At 29.4% G+C, this 21,891-nt stretch overlaps 1 protein-coding gene and 2 non-coding genes across 3 annotated transcripts; all 3 read right to left on the reverse strand.

Annotated features, from left to right (window-relative positions):
• Positions 1–1,540: 1,540 nt before the first annotated feature.
• On the reverse strand, positions 1,541–12,775 carry LOC116778705 (peptidylglycine alpha-hydroxylating monooxygenase). Its single transcript, XM_061529931.1, is given in 10 exon segments — positions 1,541–2,457; positions 3,423–3,612; positions 4,141–4,286; positions 5,063–5,111; positions 6,654–6,780; positions 7,965–8,003; positions 8,006–8,042; positions 10,898–10,985; positions 11,125–11,182; positions 12,385–12,775. Coding segments are annotated over 10 exon segments (1,023 nt in total). The 5' UTR covers positions 12,505–12,775; the 3' UTR covers positions 1,541–2,288.
• On the reverse strand, positions 7,495–7,578 carry Trnaf-aaa (transfer RNA phenylalanine (anticodon AAA)). The gene is given in 2 exon segments: positions 7,495–7,529; positions 7,541–7,578. It is a non-coding gene; the product is annotated as a tRNA-Phe (tRNA).
• A 7,685-nt stretch (positions 12,776–20,460) lies between the features above and the next one.
• On the reverse strand, positions 20,461–20,533 carry Trnav-aac (transfer RNA valine (anticodon AAC)). The gene has a single exon. It is a non-coding gene; the product is annotated as a tRNA-Val (tRNA).
• Positions 20,534–21,891: the final 1,358 nt, after the last annotated feature.

A 21,891-nucleotide genomic window follows, 5' to 3' on the forward strand; every position in this document is an offset into this window, starting at 1 on the left:
GTCAGCATACACATACATACATACACATTGATCGAACCATAATTATTATCACTTACCTCACAGAAGCTCCCATCAAGTATTACACACAATTAAATGAAACTAGTATTATTCGGATTTACTACGCGGATTTTATTATTTAAAAACAACGTAATACCTCCATAAGAAGGTGTGACACCTCCTCTGCCGTGATCACGGTTGCTGCAAAGTAACCGAAACGTCGGGATTATGTAGTTTTTAAATAATAAAATCCGCGTAGTAAATCCGAATAACACTAGTTTCATTTAAATGAATACTCGCGAAAATCTTACATCTCATTATTACATACAATGTCTAATGAAGCACAAGTGAAACCATATAAAGTCCATTACAAGAAAAATGCCATCCAAATTTGGTTTTCCAACTATCAAAATCAAGTTAAATAAAACTGCACACATAAAATACATTTTTATATTTCACCACATCAATATATACATCTACAGTAACATGAGGTTTGTAAAAGGAATGTCTCGAGGTCTCTAATAGGAATTCATATTATACATTGACACAACACTTACTAGTAAAGTATGTATAATGTACAGATTAAATATAATTCTGAAACAATCTCCGTAACGGGTTTTATTTAATATATTACGAATAACAAATAATTTTGACATTTTGAGAATTTTTGCCCTTTTATAATCGATGTTCAATAAAACGAAGAAATATTAACAATAAAATCGTAAAATTTATAATCGATCTAATCGACACGTGTCTGACACCTCTATAAAGAAATTCTTCTACAAAATACAAAATATTTAAAATCAAAGTACAATAAAACGTTTATTTAAAAATAGAATTATGTCACATCAAAGAGGTTTTATGTATGTATAAAATAAAAAATTATAATAAATTTAAAATTATTGTATTAATTACATATATTATAGCAGTCATAGTTTTTTATTTATAAAAACAAACACTTATATCAAAATGCATGTAAAAATTATCACCGGATGAAAATAAATATATTTCAACTGAATTAAAATAGTAAAAGTAAACAAAACACATTTGTTAATAATGTATACCATTCGGAATGTTATAACAGAGCTACGCCTACAGAGAAATCAGAGTCCATAATGCAAGCCGGAGTCGTTGACCTTACAAACTATACAATTATACTTAAATTAGCCTAATATATAAATTATAGTTGTCTTTGTGACATTCAATGTATGTAATTTTATTATAACATATAGATGTTTCATTCATTTTATTGGAGTTCAATTAAAGATTCCATAAATTTAATTTAAAAAAAAAAACACTTAATTTTTTCCTAATTTTCTTTCGAATATGGAAAACGTCTTTATCGTGTATGATAAAAAAAAGCGATTATGTCACAGAAGTAACATCTCAAATCCTACTTAATTGATATGCACAAGCTTACAGATGTATAACAAAATAATTATGCTTCATTTGTACAGGAATATATATATATATATATATATATATAAATATATACATATATACATATATAATACATATATATTTATTTCAAATGCAATTTTCTTATGCTCTTTCAGTCATTGACCAAGTTTTAAGTTCCATTAATATAATTGAGATTTATTATTAAAATTTTAATATGAGCTATAATTCCAATACGTTAGTGAATATAAAATAATCATTTATATTTAAGAACTTCGAGAAATTGTAAAGCTTTTAGTAAAATTTATATAAATATTTTTTATTTTATATTAATAAAAATTATAAAGCAATAGACATCATCGAATACATCAAGTCTTGTGTTTTTTTTTTGACTAGAATTATTAATATAGATGTAAAACACAAAACTAAATGTCAAATATCTTGTATAAATCCAATGTCTGTTTAATCCATTTCTTTGCATTTACCCCTTTTAATTAACAATAATTGAATATTTTTATACAACTATAAATATATACTTTGAGTAATATATATATATATATATAATACTTTTTTTTATTATTTCTGTGAATTATTCACATATCAATGTGTAATAAAATTATTTAGATCACATACTTTAAGTTACTAAAAAAGGACAAATCAATTTAATTTTATACATTATTATATGTATACAATTATTACCATATAATTTAAAGTGGAATGTTAATTAAAATATTGTCTTAAATTAACACAAAAAAGATTTTTTTAAGTAAATGTCTACTGTAATGGAAAAAAAATGAAAATAAAAAAAATCAGATCAATGACTAAGATCCCAGGCAGTAACATGGATAATAAAAAAATTTATGGTCAGAAGACAGAAAACATTTTTCGTTCATCTAGATAATATTAATATCTCTATCTGGTATACGGTCAAAGTTTTCGACGGCCCTATTCCAGTAATAGTATGGTGGACCAGCGGAGAAGCAGTACTTCTGTGCCAGGGGTGTGTCGTTCTGCACCCAGTACATCAAATAGAAGTTGCACATCTCATCGTTGTTGGTAGCCCTGGAAATTTTATATGTCCAATGTAAGTTTGCAAACAATCAGGAATTATAAAAAATACTCCCTTGTTGTAAGTTTAATTTAAGTTCAAATTTATAATATTTATTGAAAAAAATATATTATTTGTTTAATAATGGTATGAGATATTGAAATAATAAAATACGGTTTCGCTTATACATTATGGGTATTTGTATGAAAATAATTTTGCAACTAAACTTCAGTTAAAAAATTTTTCGATACAAATAAAATACACAAGTAAGATTAATATAAAATTTTTAAACAAATTATATTTAAATTAATAAATAAATAAAAGTGGTCCAACATGATATAAAATTCACGTGATGTAATTCCTCTGACGTCATTGTTCATATTAAAAAGTTATAATGTTTGTGTTTTTGCTTTGAGATAAATTAAACAGTTGTTTTTTATAAATAACAATCACAACAGCTGATCAGGCGTGTTTATAAAAACTTTCTGTGAGAGGAATGGCGCGAACAAATTTGAATGGAATATGCACAATGCCGTCACATACGCTAGAGGGAGCTACCTATTCGTTTAAATTTTAACATTTTTTTTATTGTTAAATAGTTTAAATTTTTATGAATTAAAAAAAATACTTTCAAAAATAAAATAAAAAAATTGAAATCATAAAACATAACTATTGAATGGATTGAAAAATAATGCAAATACCCAATTGTTACCTATTCTCTGCTTGCACATAAAAGACGAAGAATCAAAGTAAATAATGATATTTGTCTATACATTTAAGACTAAGAAACTCTTAGTCTAAGTCTAAGTCTAAGAAACTGCTGCACCAATTTGACATTTTCCGCTCAGACATTACGTTAGGCTTCTTAAATTCAGCATCAGTTAATTTCAAGCGATTCATAAGTAACGTCATAACGGTGTAATGATTCACGAAGCTTGTGGGTCACAATCCTCTCAGTGATTTATGCATCCATACTGACCCAATCTTGACGGGGTATTCGTGGGTATTGTTCATGACGCAGCGCGCTGCTAGTACGTCGTTCTTCTTGATGGGGTCCATATCCTCCACGGGGTAGAACATCTGAGGCTCCTGGGGGTCGCGGCGACCCAGCAGACGCCATTCATCACCAGACGACGCCCGACGCACCACGTACCCCGAAACCTCCCTGCCTGTTTATAATTTAGTTATTAATATCATTACACTGGTGTCTGTCCTGTAGAGATGTGCATATGTACTGAATATGTCAACCAACCAACAGCGCCATCTATCGTCTTTGTTACGTGACTTCATAGATAGTACATCCAGCTGTCGGTATTTGTTCCCGCTCAAATATACAAGGATAAACGCTATTTGACATTCTAGTTAAGTTATGGGATAGTTTAATCTAAATCCGTTCAGTATATTTTACATAAGAGAGTAAACATTATTATATCCTCCTATATTTATAGACACATTCAGAACGATATTAGCATTTTTGTTTATATATAAGCTAAAATTAATATTATTAATGGAATATTAACACTTATGCGGCTTAAATTAAGTTGATTAAAGATATTTATTGAATATCCAATGAGTTATTGATTTGAAATTTTAAGTCATTTTGTAAGTTGGGTGTCTGACTACCCTCGAAAAGAGTTATGCAAATATGATTTAGCGTCAGTTCGCTTGTGGTTGTAGAAATATAATATCATACTCACCGAGGCTATGAGTGTGAGGTCTAAAGGCGAAGGGATGTATGACCTTGTCCTCGTGGAGCGTGCAAGCCGTCTCCATATGCTCGACGCGGTTTGGTGCGATCACCCCGCTAGTGCCCAACAAGAACACCCCCGCTTGACGAGGCATCCTGGGATACAGATGGATACTTATAGTTCGTGGATTTTGTGATATAGATATTTATATGTTTAGAAAATAAACTAACATTTTCGGATTACTACGCGTTGTTTTAATATTGAAAAAAAAAACTACATACTCCCGACGTTTCGGTTACTTCGCAGCAACCGTGACCACGGGCAGCCGAGATGAGGCGGACGAGTTTTTTAAACGCGTAGTAATCCGAAAATATTAGTTTAATTTAATGAATCTTAGCGAAAGCCTTAGATCTGTTTAGAAAATCCTGCTGAAGAATGATTCTGATTCAGAGTGCATTTTATATGTATATCATAACTTGTGTCTGATATCAATTACTGCATTTTCTATATAGAAAAAAAATTAGCAATAATTATTTTTATATATAAAACGAAGTCAAAAACAACTTAAAAGGAGAATAAAACTATTTGTGACTTTTAGTGTAATACAAATTACAACGGTTAGGCGCACTACAGTTCAGTTCGCTGCGGGCCGCTGAATACAGAATCTTAAAGAAATACACAGAAGAGTTAAAGTTGTACAGAGCGTATTGAAGTTAGTGACGTCAGCGGTCACTGTCTTTAAAAACAACGAATTGTGTTTCAGTTTTTAATACGCGCCTTTTATATGAACTAACGCGTTTATCATATATCACATAGAATAAACAGATTTAAATTATTAAAAATAATTGGTTCCCTTGCATACTTTATTCAGTGTTCCGTATGTTTTTATCATTAAATTAATGATTGGGTTAAATATAATTTTAATGATTACCTCTCCGTCGTATACTGTAACAGCACTCCTGAATTGTCGGTTTGCCCTTCTGTAAAAAAAATATTTTTTTTTTTTTTAAATACAATGGCATTTGTTATTACATTCAACAGGCTGTCCTGTGACAAGATTTGAACAAATTCATATTATGTTACATAACACAAAAGCTCAACGAGATTACTGAGAAAATATTTAATGTAGAATTTAATATAGAATTTAATGTGGCTTTTCTTTAATTATACACATGTACGTAGATGGTCATAATGAATTGGCCTGACAGTGAACTAATGAAAGAAATGAAAACAAGCAATTTTATTTTTCAATATTTTATTATTAACTAGGCACCAGCCCCGGCTTCGCGCGGGCTCTTTACAAAAAATATGAAATAGCATATTTAATTTTTAAACAATAACTTACAAATGGTACGCCCGATTTAAATAATTAAAAAAGTAATTTACAGATACTGATGTAGGCTTGAAAACGAAGTAATTTATTTTGATAAGACTTAATACCGTATATACCTATAAATGCTCTAGGAATGAGAATTTTTGAGAGTTGTAAAATGGATATAGTATTTTATGCTTAAGGTATAGACATATGCCACCGCGGACTTTTCTGTAGACCTATATAAGATACACATTTCCACCATATATTATTTTGTTATATCTCAAAGAAAATACGCAGCGTTTTCGTTAAAAGCTGTCAGTCGGCTCCTGTTTTCCCGACATCTTCAACAAAAATCGTCAATGTACACACACAAACCTTCCTCGAGAATCACGCTATCGAGTGGTGATAACTGTTTGATAATCGGTGCAGTAATTTTTCAGTTTACCGCGAACAGACAGACAGACAGACAGACAGACGCGGCGAGAGACTTTGTTTTATAACATGTATTGATTCATGAATACTAATACACTTATGACCTCTGTGTATTAATACCTGTAAAACTTTATAACAATGATCACAATTTTTGTCCTCAAAATGACCGAAAATATTTTTTCTTTTAAGTCGTGCTTTACATTTCGAAATAAATAATGCCTGCCCGTCTGGAAGTCACATCTCGTCAGCCCGTGATCACGGTTGCTGCAAAGTAACCGAAACGTCGAGAGTATGTAGTTTTAAATAATAAAAAAACTAGTGGTAGTAGTCAAAAATATTAGTTTTATTAATAAAACTCAGAGGGTCACTCAGAACCACCTCTTCGATATGAGCAAACGTTTCGAGAGTGTCCACTTACACTGGTCGACCGTCGGGGCCAATGTCTAAAACTTTTCTCCTAATTTTCACTGCGCTATACGAGGGGACAGGCTTTTATACGCGCCATCCAATCGTTCTTTTATTTGGACAAGGAATAAACCTTTTTTAAACAGAAACTTTATGACACTTCGATAATCAGTTTTCGACATTTTGAACAAAGACGCGACTCTTTTTATTCAAAGGCGTGCGAAATTTAGACTGAGCATTTCATGTCGCTGCGTATTATATTAAATACACGATAGACGTAGTATTTATTGCAAAACATGAAGCGACATGTCGCGTAGAACTATATCAGGCCAGTTCATTACGGGACCTAAAAAAATTTAACATAATTTACCTGGAAATTTATGCATATAATGCACTTGCAAAACTAAATACTTGATCGGCGAGTTCTCTCCCACTAGGAAACCGACGTCCTCCGGCAGTTTGAGACTCGGAGCATCGCGCCCCCGCGTATACGTATACTATCTGGAATATATTGCATAATTGCTTTAGACCATAAAATCACACATAGAAATTACTCAATTTTTCACTAGATAAGATATTCGTTTTTTTATGTTACGGTCCAAAAACTTACTGAAAAAAATGTGCAACATTAAGAGGAACTTTTAAACAAAAAATCGATATAAGTGATGTACATAGAGCATATTTTTTTCCCAAAAACCGGCCTTTAACGAACACTTTGTTTAAACCAAAGTTTTTTTTAATGTGACCATTTACCATATATTCGCTTAAAAAAAAAGGTATATTTATATAATTAATTTTAATTCTTATACGATTACACTTGCCGTTTGGCTTAACAAAATAAAATGAAATTGAACCCATTTTAATTTATTGATTTTTATTTGACAAGCCTTTAACGTAATGTAGTAGCTGGTTTTTTTTTTCTGTAAATTTCTTTTTAATACAAACTATACATAAATAAGAATAAATTTGTTCTGTTCCTTTTTTGAAACCATATTTTTCCTATAATTATAGTTTTTATGCCCTAATCAAAATCTACTATATATCTATGTATATATATATATATTATATTATGGCGATCAGATGTAATAGTAGATTAGAATTAGAAGAAAACAGTAATTTTGACTTCAATGATGTACACGTTTCTTCTATCATCATTCTATTTTCAAAAATTTATTATTCAATATAAGTAAATCTATTTCATAAAATATATCCGACTCGTGAAGGATTCGAACCTTCGCCCCCGACTGTCAAGCAATCTTTTAGATCGGTGCTCTAACCTACTGAGCTAACGAGCCATGATACGGCGAACGAAATTTGACTTCGGTTAAAAAATTGCGATAAAAATGTTATCAAACGCAAAATGAGATACAACGATAAAATCTATCGATAAGACTTAAATCAATCGATTGGTCTTTAATTAAAAAAAAGAAACAAATCTACTAATATTGGCTGATTGTACTAAAATTGCACTACGTAATATATGTAGAAAAAAGACTTCTAAAAAGGTCATTAATGTTTATTTAACTGTATAAACAATGAAGACGTCACGGAGGACACTGAATAACAGAATACTTAATACATGGACGTAACAAAAGGATTATACCATAGGACGTACCTCTTATATCGATTAAATAAGTAGTTATATTGATATACTTTCAATTATGATATACATGCTCCGTACCTGTGAACCAGACTGACAAGGGCTGGCCGTGTTGTAGCGGGGGAGTCGATATCATTGTTCTGCATTTCACCGCAACTCCTGTCATATAAATATATACATAAATCTCAAGAAACGCCCTTCAACACACAAATAGGCCGGAGTGACGTCATGGCCTTTAGCATGATGACATCAATCTATGGCATCTTCTTATAACGATAAAAGAATTGTAGTTTTCGAAAGATTTTCGTTTAATGTACTTAGATAAAGTTACTTCTAACGCTTAAAGTATATATTGAAAATAGGTCATTAAGATCGTTTAATGCTGTTGCGTATAAAAATTTCAGCACCTCACTGTGTCGTCTTCCCTCGCTATGAACGAGAAGTCACCGAAATGACGGTTAGGTATTCAAAAATAATAAACCAATTTGTCTTGTACTGAGACATTGAAATACATTATTTTATTTAAATTTTTACTTTTCATAAATACAGAATAAAGATGATGGATTATTTGTAACAGACTGGTTCATGATAATTATTTAAACTTTAAACTGACCTCTCCGAAACTTACGAGACAAAAATTTTACAAGACGAAATTTTTGTTATAATATCATGAATCTAGATATAATGGACGGATTCAATAAGAGTGCGGTGGCCTAGAATGAATTTGTTCTATAATACTGAATGTAAAATATCCGCCATTTTGTCACACGTTACACGTTTGTTAATACCTTAGTAACATGACGAACCGTCCACAAGAACTCGAACGAATTAGCAATACAAACAAATCAATATCTACAATAAAGATAGCGTCAGTATTATAAAATACGCCGTTAATCCATTAGGATAAGGTTCAAATAACTAAAAGATGTTAAATGGAGGTAGTTATAAGAGTCGCTTTAATCCAAATTTTAATTGATACAAAGGGAGCCGCTTGCTTATTTTCTTCACGTTATCTCTCTTCTGTTTAAAACCCGTTCATTGGTTAATAAATAAGACAAACAGTCATACAAACTCCCCTTTAACTAAATCAGTGGTTCCCAACCTTTTCTTGACTAGGCACCACTTTGTAATTTATTTTTCGCATGGGACCACGATGTAAACGAAAAATAAAAGAATGACTAAGAAAATAAACTTTAATGAAAACTTAATGTATTTCGTATCAAACAAACATATGTTATTAAAACATTAATAAAATTTAAAAGAGATTTGAATTCGTTCGCGGACCACTGGTAGTCCGCGGAGCACAGGTTGGGAACCACTGAACTAAATAGAAAAACCCAATGTGGCGCGATAATTTAAGATCACTACAAGGTTATAATTACGTAAGTATCGAGTATTTTATAGGTGAGTTTAAACTTTTAAGGCAATAAAATCCTACCATGATCACTGCATAATTATATCCATATGCTTACTTACTTACGACATGATAATACTTTCGCGTGTATTCATTAAATGTAACTAAGTTTTACGGACAGTACGCGTTTTTTATTATTTTATATCTACATAATCTAGACGTTTTGGTTCCTTTGCAGCAACCGTGATGAGATTGTTCACGTTACATACTGAGAATTAAAAGTTTTTAATTTAATCTACGCACATTATAGTAAAGACGTAGATCATTCAATAAGAAACTGGAAGCGCTTAATATTGTGGACTACCCGAACTTGTGCGAAAGCATACTATCTGTGAACTACTGGATATTAGTTTCCGTACCCGCCGTAGTGTTCCTCGGAATATAACTAGTAGTATTATTGGTCTATCTATTGTGCATAAATAAATAAATGAATAAATAAAACTACAATATAAAAGATGAACCACATATTTTTTGGCTTAAGATATAAATATTTCAAAACTCATAATCACATCAAACAAGGAGGTATGTTAATTATATAACTTTTTATTCAAAAAAAATAAACAATTAATGTTTCTACAATGAGAATACAATAAAACACTGAATGTTTTATATATATAAAATTGAAGTGTCTGTTTGTTCTTTACATAAACAACTTTTCATTAAAAACATGAAAGTATTAATCTAACTACATCAAAATAATATATATATTTTTTTTGTTTGTGTCCCTGTCCTGGCAGATTCTACGTAATTCACTCGCAATTAGGACTTATGTTATAAAGAGTAATTTTGTTATTACTACTTAAATGATTGTGGATTTTCAAAATATTTTTTAAGACAAAAGTCATTAACTTAAAGTAAGTAAATTTCAACATTTTCATCTTACACAGGATCTAACGAAGGGGTCTCCGATAACCTAGCAAATCCTGTAAAAAGAACTCGAAGGGGCTTTGCCCACATATTTAAAGCCCCTAGCGACACAGCTAGGATTTATATGAAAAAACGTTATAGGACCTTTCTGTAAGGCATGGTAGTTAAATGGTAAAGTGACTTTGGACGATATTATCAATGTCTTAGATTTAAAAACTCGATCCAAGTACATAAAACGTTTGTCGAAACCACGATTTGATAAGAGTTTTAATTCAATTAAATGCAATTCAACCGTAAATGAATATTAACGAACCAGTGCTACCATGATAGAAAAAAGTGTTGCCTTTCAATTTTTAATTGTAAATTATAAGTACAATATTGAATTTTGCTCGATTTATTCAGCCGGATGTCATTAATTTATACTCAATTCAACAGCAATTTAAAGTACACAAATCATACAAACTATATTTCATATGTTATCTATGTAGCATTTAAAAATCAACACCTAAGCAACAACAAATGATTTGGCCATAGACCACAAAAGCGTTTTATTTATAACAAAATCTATAAAAGCTAAAACCAAAAAAAAAGAGGTAAGTCGATATAGTGTCTATATATCAGTCTATGAAATGACAGAGATCCATTAAGTTCTATGTTAAGATAAGAAATTACGACCAATCCCTCCAATGTATTGTTTAATTAATTATAATAGTTAATATTTTTTAATACTCACCACACTAAATCATTAGCTCCCGGTTCAGAACACCCGTATAGCAGCATATGATGAGCCGTGTGCATCGTGGCATTTGGTTTAAAACCAACTGTACAATAAACATTATGTGATCAGACAAGTTATACACAAGTAAGAAAAAAAAATATATAATTATAAATCAACATAGCAATATGCATCCATAAGTATTGAAATCAAAAAAAAAAAATACATATATAGAAACTCCTTACCGATGTAGAAATGTGAATTTGGAACGATTCGTATAGGAGTACACAGATAGAGTTCATCCTGGAAAACGGTTTTAAAATGAAAAAATTTCAATAACTTTCCAAAGACTTTAAATATAACTAAAACTTATACAGATCATTTAATACTTAGAATTTAAACACTGTCAACTATTGTCTTGTATTCGAAACGAACATCCTCAAAGTTGTTAGATAATCTTCAAAGTTGTTTGATGTCTTCACATTATTTATTAATTATGTTCTAAGCTTTTTCAAATGAGTTCCGAGAGGCGGAAGCTACATCACACCCAACATTAAATGGACTCAAGATATATTTATGAGAGTTATATATATTTTTTGTATAAAAATAAATTAGTTTAGTTCGAAGCTGGTTTATTAGATAAATAATTAAATAAAATTGATATATATATATATATGTATATATATATATACTTTTACATCTAATTCTGTTTATTAATGGGCATTTGTAATCTTTTTCTTGTTTCATTCAATAAAAAAACAAAGTTCAATTCAATAAGATAACATTAAATGCTTGATGCTTGTTTAATTATGATTTCAACTGAGATAATACTGATGTATATTTTTCCTGAACTTGATTTGACAGTGGTTAATTCTTTTTAATTGTATTTGGTAACGAAAAAGGTAATATTTATTATAAATATGTTCTATACTTTGATTCATAATTAAAAAAAGAGTATGGATATGAAAAACAATAGCTATAGAATGAAAATTCAATTCTTCCAATAAAATACTAAGTGATACCTCCCTAATGTTCCTAATCCTAACTGGAATGACTGTTGAGACAATATTGATCAATATATCAAGTGCCAACAGTGATAGCAAAAGTGATAGCAACAGATACTTATTAGTTCACCTCACAACGATTTTCATACAAATAAGATATTATTTTCATTCAAAGTACATTTGTCAATATTACCAATAATTAATTTAACCGTTTAAAAATCTAATAAGTTAGTTTCTATTATTATTCAAATATATTAATAATGTTATTAATTGGTTAATATGACTTGTAACAATACAATAAAAATATTATTAAATAATTTAAAAAATCACTTGAGCCCATTGGATAATATTATTTTATGTAAAACTTTTAGGAAAAATTATACACAAGTTGTAACAGACACTAATAATAACGAGGATCAGGTTCATTTTTTAACAAATAATAAATAATGAATATGTAAAATTTTAAAAGAATTCATAAATAAAAAAATATATTTTATTTACCTGATTCGGCCAAACATTTGGCATTAAAAATTCATACGTATCGACTTCGTAGCATATTCCACTTCCAAATAAAACAGTTATAGCAAAAAGTGCGGAAATAATTGTAATACACGACTTCATTTTTATTTAAATTTAATTCAATAGAACTTTTAATAAGTGGAGCTATATGAACAATGAGAGCGAACGGTAAATTCCCTTCTTCTGTAATATCTACTATCGGTATGCTGATAATTTAAAATATGTTTAACGGAGTATAATAAGTTCGCGCATGAGCTCTAACACTGTCGAAGCGACAAGTGTTTGTAATATTTCATAGAGAATAGTTGCTTTTAAGAATTGGCGATCAATAACATGTTTTCGTTTATCTACAGACGTCATTTGAAAGTGTTGACGCACTAAAGAAGTAAAACGTAAATGTGGCCATATAAGAAAATTGTAATTAATGAAAGAATTGAATGTTTTGGTGAATTTTATTTTTTACATAATTATAGCTTTAATTATTGTGTTCCTTACTTAAAATAAATATTTTTTGTATATAGCAAAAATCAGGTTTTTTTAGAAGGAAAAACACTTAATACCCTAAAAAAATCAAAATGTGAGGACATGAACTTTGTTTATCAGATATTTTCAACCAAATGACATTTAAGAATGGTCTAAAATTTTAAAATATTTAAATAAGAAAATTTACATTTATAGACTGCAAAATTTCCTTTTTTTCTGTAAAATGCATTACTACAATTTTTCTTATCGATAATTCAGGAACTGCTCTATAAAAGAAAAACTTATCCACAAACTTTTATCAAGAATTGGAAAATCTTGTATGTTCACTATTAAAAACATTGCTAAAAATATTCCAAAATTATACAACACTCTTGGAGATTTGGAATAAATGTTTACTAAAATAGTAATAATTACTTTCACCTTTAGTCCAAAATACGTTTAAAATAGCGAATTTTTGAAATGTATGTGGAACGAGTGCATTTTTATTAAAATTCAGAAAAAGTAGTAATAGCAAAATTTCTGCCTATTAAAATAATATATATTAGTTTAAAATGATAATACTAATTTATTGCTGTGAGTAACTTTTAATAAGGTTTACGAATGAACAATTTCGAATTTCAACTGTTGTTTGAGCATAGAGGAAAGTTAAAAATAAATTTCTATAAAGTGACTAAAAACAAATAATTGTTACTAGCAACAATACAAGATTTTGAAAACTTTTTTTTGATGGTGTAATTGATATGGATAAATTATTAATATTTATCGTCTATATTGTATGAAGTTAAAAAAAAATATAATACATACAATTGAACAAAATAGATGTTTTCAGACAAGTTTTTGTTAAAAGCGCCATCTACATTTTATCATACAAAGTACTGAACACACAGGAAGCTCAGTCGAGTTTCTTATTTACAATTCAAGTATTCTTGGCCTGATACATATATATGACTTTATCTAAAAATTTTAAATATGTACAAGTTATTTTGATATGTTTTCATTTTATTTTTTTAAAAACTATAACCGAATGTAAAAGTAACTAATATCTTTTCGAATTCTCTTTCCTTTCTGGTAAGGAAGACTCATGACTTTCAGCGGCAGCTGTAGATGACGCTTTTCATTATGGTTCATAGCTGATTTAAAATACATAGTGTTTTACTAAAGATGTCATTAATAAAAGTATTACTCTAGTAATAATAGTAGTAAAATATATTTCATTTCATGCGGTATTTTTTGTTATGAGTGCAAATCTAACTTAATGTGCGTCTTGCATTCTTCACTTAAGAAAAACTATAAAAAAACGATATTTAACTATGTATTTATAATTTTAACTTTTATTGATACTTTTTTTAAGAACAAGCCTAAAGTTGGCGAGAAATAGCTTGGGATTCCTTAACACAAAAACCAGACGTAATTCCATGTTATGACTATTGCATTGTGTGAGTTCAAAAGTTTGTGCCGACTATTAAGTATTTATCGTTTGTGAGAACTTATGTAGACTGAACAAGAATTACTTTTGCATTTAAAAAAGATTCGATAGCTACAATTTGTTCCATATTAAAAAGATGAATATTCTGTTAAATTTCAACTATTTGGAGATTTATGAGACAGATAATTTAAATTTAAAATTCTTTTTAAATGAATTCTGAAATTTCGTTTGATCGAATTTTTTGATTATATAATTCATATGTAATTTTTTAAGTAAATATGATTTTCATACATTTCATAAATTTTGTAATAAAAATCTAGTTACAATATATATAATCATTTCAATGATATATATGAAAGAAACAGTAGAAATTGAAATAACATAAAAATATTAAATTAAACTTCTTAAGATAAACGTACATCGTAAATCTTATTTTTTATAATGAAGATTCAACTAGCAACAAATAAAGTGACTGTGCCGTCTAAGGAAGAATCTGGTCCACATAATATATTATAATGCTTTGAACACAGTGCCAAGGAAAATGTTTGCTTGCATTTATCTCGTTACCGCAAAGAACGATACATCAGCGGTATAATGGAAGTATCTTGTAGTAATAACGTTATCTGTCAACTCTCAAAACTACCAACAGTGTTGCCCTCTTTGAAAAATTCTATTAAGCTTAGCAAAATAAATTGACGTTGGAGACCATCTTGGGTAAAACAAAATTGTATTAAATTATCTATGAATTGATTTAAGAGTTTAAGCATTATTTATCCAACATTAAATTGACAACAGTTTTCTCTGTTAGATTAAGAGTGAATATAAGAAAGACAAATCCGGAATCTGTTCGTTACAAGGGTGAAAGGTCAATATCTGTAAAATGATATCCAATCTCTCACAAGGACATCACAAGTTATAACAAACGTGACGCACATGTGACCCAATAAACCTTATTGGATCCTATTTGTCAAATATATAAATATATATAAGTATGTGTGTTCTTCGGTTGTATTTTTGAAGTTTACTCCAAATGTTATTTTTAAAGTTAACATTTTGAAAGTACCTTTTAAAGGATGAATAAAATAATCATGAAAAAACTATTTCTACATGAGTTGAGGCAACTTACTTATGATTCATTTTTCACAGTAATATTGGAAGATGGAAATCAAAATGTGAGTAATAAATGTATTCAAAGATCTCGCATATAACATTGATGTCGAATTACGCCGAAAAGATCGTATCGAAATCAATTTATTGTTATTACGATAAGGATATTTTATTACTGATTTATTTTATTGTAACGTTACTTTCAGCCCTTCAGCTTTCAAGAGAATGCCTATAAAATGAGTCATAGAATAAATATCATACAATTTATTGCATCATATATCCGTCGGTTTGTCTCAACTTGACGTTAAATAAATGTATGATCGCATAAAGCATTGAAATATTAAATCTTATAAGGAATATTAAAAATTCAGTGAAATATTATAAAGGTTTAATTTTGCAGAAAAGCTTGGAGTTATTGGACTTCGTTCAAACGTCTTTCCAATCGTGATGAACTTAGACACGGCAGATTGAGCTGGTATATTTGAAATTTTGCAATAATGAAAACTGAATTTATAATTTCATGATTCCTTTATCGTAAAAGATCTTTCTGTTCCGCCTGAAAATCGTAGCAAAAGATACTAGTTCGGGTTGGGACTTTAGTCTAAACGTGATAACAGAAAATTTAATGATAATAATAGAGGTCATTAGTAAATAAGATATAGATATGTAATTTTTATTTTAATCGGTATTGCAGTATGGAATACATAATAATTAAGATGCTAACGATCTAGCTGATGCGAAGTTGTTGTTCTGCTAGCTGCCTTTTATTTCACCTCACTCTTCTCAGATATACAAGGACGATTAAAATAAACTGTTCAATGTTGGGTAAGAATGGTCAAAATGACTAATTCGACTACGGTTTTCATTAAACAGGGTAGGTTTTGAAAAGGAGAAATATCTTCTAGAACAAAATAAACATTGTGGACATTCTGTGTATATTATTCTTTGAGGACTTTCTTATACATATCACGTACACCGTATATCGAATGTTCAAGGTGTAATACACGTAGCAAATGTGACGTGGATTTACGCGTGACCTTATTGGGTTTGTGGGTGAATAGGGCACTCCATTATTGGGATAGGTAACAAAGGGCACAATATAATGTCTTTAATATTCGTCACATATTCTGTAATTTTTGGGATATTAGCATTATACAAAAATATAAGAGTCAAAGATAATTTCTATAGCATATTAGGCCCTTGAAAATGTATTGCGTTTAGTACTTCGGGTGCTCTATAATTTCATAGAGTTCAACTAAGTTTATGAGGTAATTAAGATTTCCCGAACTTCCAAGTGATACGTCAGTTACGATGTACGTTACGATTTTGACATTAACGTTACATCATAATTACTTTAGCTAATGTTGCTTGAACTTATTAAATTAGGCTGATTACTGGAATACGTTGCTAAATACTCCCTATGTATTTTGAATAAGCTTACACAGCTAGAGTTTGTCTGCTTAATTATTTAAAGGCTTTTAACTTGAGATATATATTTTTTATAAACTATATACAAATTTAAATTTATACTTTTGTTTTTTGGATAAATGTGAGGGTATTCTGTTTAGTTTTAATTATGATACATTATTATTGCACACGATGATGGACATTGTAATGTCCAGTAAGAATTAATCTCTAAGAAAAAATCTATTACGTTATTTTTAATAATGTTAATCATTTTATAATGTTATTAAGATACAAGTCTTTTATTTCATTTTTTTGTTAAATAAATATTATAAATACCGAACCCCATAAATGCGGACGAGTGAATAGTTTTGCAGTATTTAAAGATGTTTTTAAAAGTTAATTCAATTGTTCTATAAAATTTAATTAAAATTGTTTACAGACGACATTCTTGAACCTCCCACAAACTGAAGGGTCCTTGGTTTATTGGTCGTCCAATAAAACATAAAATTGTTCCCCAAGGCCATGAAAGCACTTGTGTAAACCATTCGAGAGATTTAATTACAGACGTTGCGAAATTATTGTTTGATAGTAATATTTATTTAATACTAAGGTTAGTTCAATATAATTGTAAGTTCAAACTTGGAATACGTTAACATAATTTAACAGACCTTTAAGGATTATGTGGAAATAGAAACTACACCCAAACTTTAGTATGCCATCGGCACTTCGCTGTTAGTGTTAATACAAGGGATAATTATGTTCTAAAATTAATAAGTTTTTTTTTAAATTTTAAATCATACCCGCTTGCCTCCTGTAACTTTAAACCCTTGTCTTACCATAGGTCAATTCAGATGGAAAAATGTGAAATGCCGATAGAATATCTTTGGGTTGCAATGCTCTTGCAACCCTAGTGAAGATTCCTTTTTATAAAAAAAATATTGAATAGTGTTGCATTTATTAACTTTAATGAAATATGGAGTTATAGATAAATAAAGACTTTATATTTAAATAATATTTGTTCATTTATATTTTTTTTTTCGATGGTTAAACTTTCATTATTATACTTATTTCTTAAAAATTATTTATATGATTTAAATATTAGTTTAGCGTCTTTCACTGCACACAGGGTATGTTATTATCGATTAGATCACGTGGAAATGTTATTATAATTATTTAATTAGATATACAGAACCAAACATGTATTATTAGTAAGTATTAACGGTCAACAAAATAGACATTCCTGCTATTCCTTTGTCAATAGTCTGAAAAAGAAATCATTGCTTTATGCGTTATAGTTCGTTGTGATCTATAGCATAAATAGTTAAGGATAATTTCATTGGCATTTCCTTGGGGAAATACTGTATTAAATTCTATTATAAAACATACAATGTCAGTAATAAAAAAAAATATCCATGAGATTAAAGTTTAATAAAGAGACAACTGCAGCTTTCGATTTTCGTTTTTCGATTTTTGTTTCACAATCTAGTGACCTACCGGGATCTACATTCACTAACAGGAGTTCTCCATAAAATGGCTTTTATAGCTGTGGCAGCTACAGCTTTTTGTATAATGAGTGAGAGTGAAAGGACTTCTCCCTCTTGTCTTTGGTCGTTCCTACAGCTCTTTAGGGTGACGCCATGCTTTAATGGGTATTTATGGGTTTTTCTCAGCAACGATAGAAATTTATCGCAAGGTGGGTCGAATACTCATCTCTTTTATAAATAAATATTACGAAAACACAATTTATATAAAAAAAAATGATTAACTAAACCATGCAAATAGGGTACTTGCTCATTTTATAGCGTCTAATATTGTTAAAAATATTTTTTTCCTATCTTAGTTTTGCATTTTATTTGTCACGCTAGGTCATTCCTAGATAAAAAAAAACACACAGCTTAACAAAATATACTGGAAAAAGTTGTCGTACTGTTTAAAGATTGCGTATATGTATAGAGCGTTTCTCCTCTATGGTGTTGGTTTTTAAAGTGCGTTTGGGACAATTTATGTTTAAATGGCGTGTTATTCAGCCATTCCTGCCGTGAAAACATCTGTCATAGACTTAACTGGTTGAGAGGGTCAGTAGGTTAACTACTTCATTCAGTGTTACACGAATGTGTATTTAACTGAGAATTCTTAAATATGAATTATTATTTCCATCGATAAGAAGAATTAAGAAAAACTGTATTCATTAATTAATATTAAGCTTAACGTAACAAATATTTAATATATATTTTATTCGATATTAATCAGTTTGAAAAACTTTTTATATAACAAACAACGAATTGTTTATTTGTCAAATTAATCTGAAATGTATAAAGAAAAAAACGTTTTAAATGTTTCACTGAAGTATAATATCGGCCAATTGCAACACTTTCTAACTGATATTTATCGAGGCAAAATCGATCAGGCAATACAAACAAATTCAAATTGAAGTATATGGAAAGTGTGCTCGAGCGGAAGGGACTTTGGTCTTAGAAATACATACCGTAGCTAACTTGGATTATTCCGTTTCGTCCCTGAATAAAATTATTAACTAAATTGTTTAGAGGCAATCTAATTTAATCCTAGATAAAACTGGCATTTAAACGTATTGCGACGTATGTATTTAAGACATATTTTTATCTATGTCAAGAATTTCATCGAATTATTTCACAGGCAAAAAAAAAGGCACAGACAATATTTGAATAGGTCTGTCACCTTATTTAAAAATATTCTACATTTTTTTTTTCACCAAAGTATAGTCGCACGCAAAAAATTCAATGAACTATAAGTTATTACTTAATGAAATAAATATTTCTGCAAATATTTTACTCGACTAGACCGAAAAGGAATAAATTCATTTGGAGTTGTTTATTTTTAACGGTACGTTAAACTTTTACCTATCTGTCACGATTTGGTCGGTTGGTAAATTGTTGCAAATAATTTTCATTTCGAAATGATGACAGGACATTTGAAAACCAACGAAATGGCTATAATGCGAATTAGTAACACTTATGATTTATTGAAAATTTACAAGATGGAAAACGAATATTATCTGTTTATGACCAAAGAGGTATTTGTACTAATAAAAATATGTTGCTTTTTGATTTTGGTTTTGTATAATATATATGACTTAAAATGAAAAAAAAAAATATTTAATACTATAAAAACAGAATATCCGTTGATATTTCATCTCCTCTGTTTGTGATTACGGTGGCTGTAAACTGTAAAGTAAACGAAACTCCGGGGAAAGTGTAAAATGGTAAAATAAATTGCATAGTATATCCGATAGTCATAGTTGTATTTAAAATAAATATTTTTTATTCTTTATTAATTATAGGGATTAACCCCAAGATAAAAAGGAGAGGGTTGTATTAGATCTGAAAGTAAGTTAATGCCTTTTATATTACCTCCTTATAAAAGAACATGTTTCATCAACAGCTACATACAGATATAAGTACATAATATATAGTTTAGTGTTTTAAAGAACATAGGTTTGTTTTAAAAATAGGTATCGGTGTTTTAATAACAAAGATATTTTAATGATTATATATTGCTGTTCCTATTCTAATATTACATAATTCAATATATTGGGCATTGAAAACCATTGGTATGTTTAATTTTCTAATGTTTTCTTGTTTTTATGACGCAAAAACTGTTTCCGCCCGGGATCGAACCGGGGACCTTCTGCGTGTTAGGCAGATGTGATAACCGCTACACCACGGAAACATGGAATACATTGCCACATTATTCAATGTGATAAATTTTGTGTGCGGAATCAATATGCGAAATTTTAAAATATCTTCGGTCACAAATGGAACTTTTCTAAAATACAAGTGTCGCAGATAAAACAATAAACTTGTTTGAAAACATCGCATTCACTAAACCAAAACAAACTGTACAGTAAAACAAATAATCATTATACGTACACAAACATAATTATTTATGTGCGAGTCATTATCTTCCTATAAATATTTTCAATTCATTTATTTGAACAGGCCACTCATACTAATTATATTAAAATATACTATTTAATTATTGAAATAACATGCGACATGTTACTGGTTTAACAACAATAAACTAGGCTCTTAAAGTAATTATTTATTTTCAGAACAACAGTGATACGAGTGTGAAACAAAAGTCTCCAAGATTTATAGCACGTCGTTAACTTAATGGTGAAAACAAGAAAAAAGTTTTTGCAGGTCTTTTCCCATATAAAACTGCTATTTGAACAATACATCTGAAAAGTTAAAGTTATTTATAAAGAAAACTTAAGTGAATAGGTTATACTCCAACAACGTAGCTGTTTACTTTGTAATATTTATACATAAATAGCATATAAAAAAAATAATTAAAAATCTCGCCCTCAGTAATTCGCTATAAAACTTATCGAATATAACCTCAATTTTATACAATCATTTAATTAATTTTTGGACGCCATCTTGCAGAATTTTCGGAAAGCCGTGAAAGAAGCCGGTGTGTCCGTATACATTTATGTAACCTACATATAGATATAATATATTTCGTAATATGAAACGGGACACCCAACCAAACAGCCCTTTGAAACATGATCTGTGTCGTCTGACATCGGCTAGAAAACATTGTATAATTGATTTACCCGCGCCCGCTTCATCGAAAATGAAAGTAATGATATTATGGAACGGCTTTTAGCTCGCCGGTACCCCGAATAATTGTATTAAATAGCAAAACGAAAAGCAACATTAGCATAGCGCTTTTAATTTTGCACATCGATACAAATGTTGTACGTTATATAGAAAACTCGTCATCGCATTTAAAAATTTGTCAATAAAATATAAGCAAAAGTGTTATTTCAGAGCAATAAAATTTAAGATGTTTTAAAGAAAATTTTATAGACGATGGTGGTTGAGTTAAAGCGCTTGAAATGTGTTAACAATAGATGGATTATTTAATGGGTTTGATAAAACACGTTATGTCCGAACTTTACAAAGGACCTGTCCGTTTAATTTGAATTATAACAGTAATAATGACTCAATATCAAGATATAATGGCTGTACTCGGTAGTTTGCACCAAATGTTATCAAGTTCACACGTGTTTGTTAACGCTC

This window comes from Danaus plexippus, chromosome 6 (assembly GCF_018135715.1).
Source record: "Danaus plexippus chromosome 6, MEX_DaPlex, whole genome shotgun sequence".
Lineage (NCBI taxonomy): Eukaryota > Metazoa > Arthropoda > Insecta > Lepidoptera > Nymphalidae > Danaus > Danaus plexippus.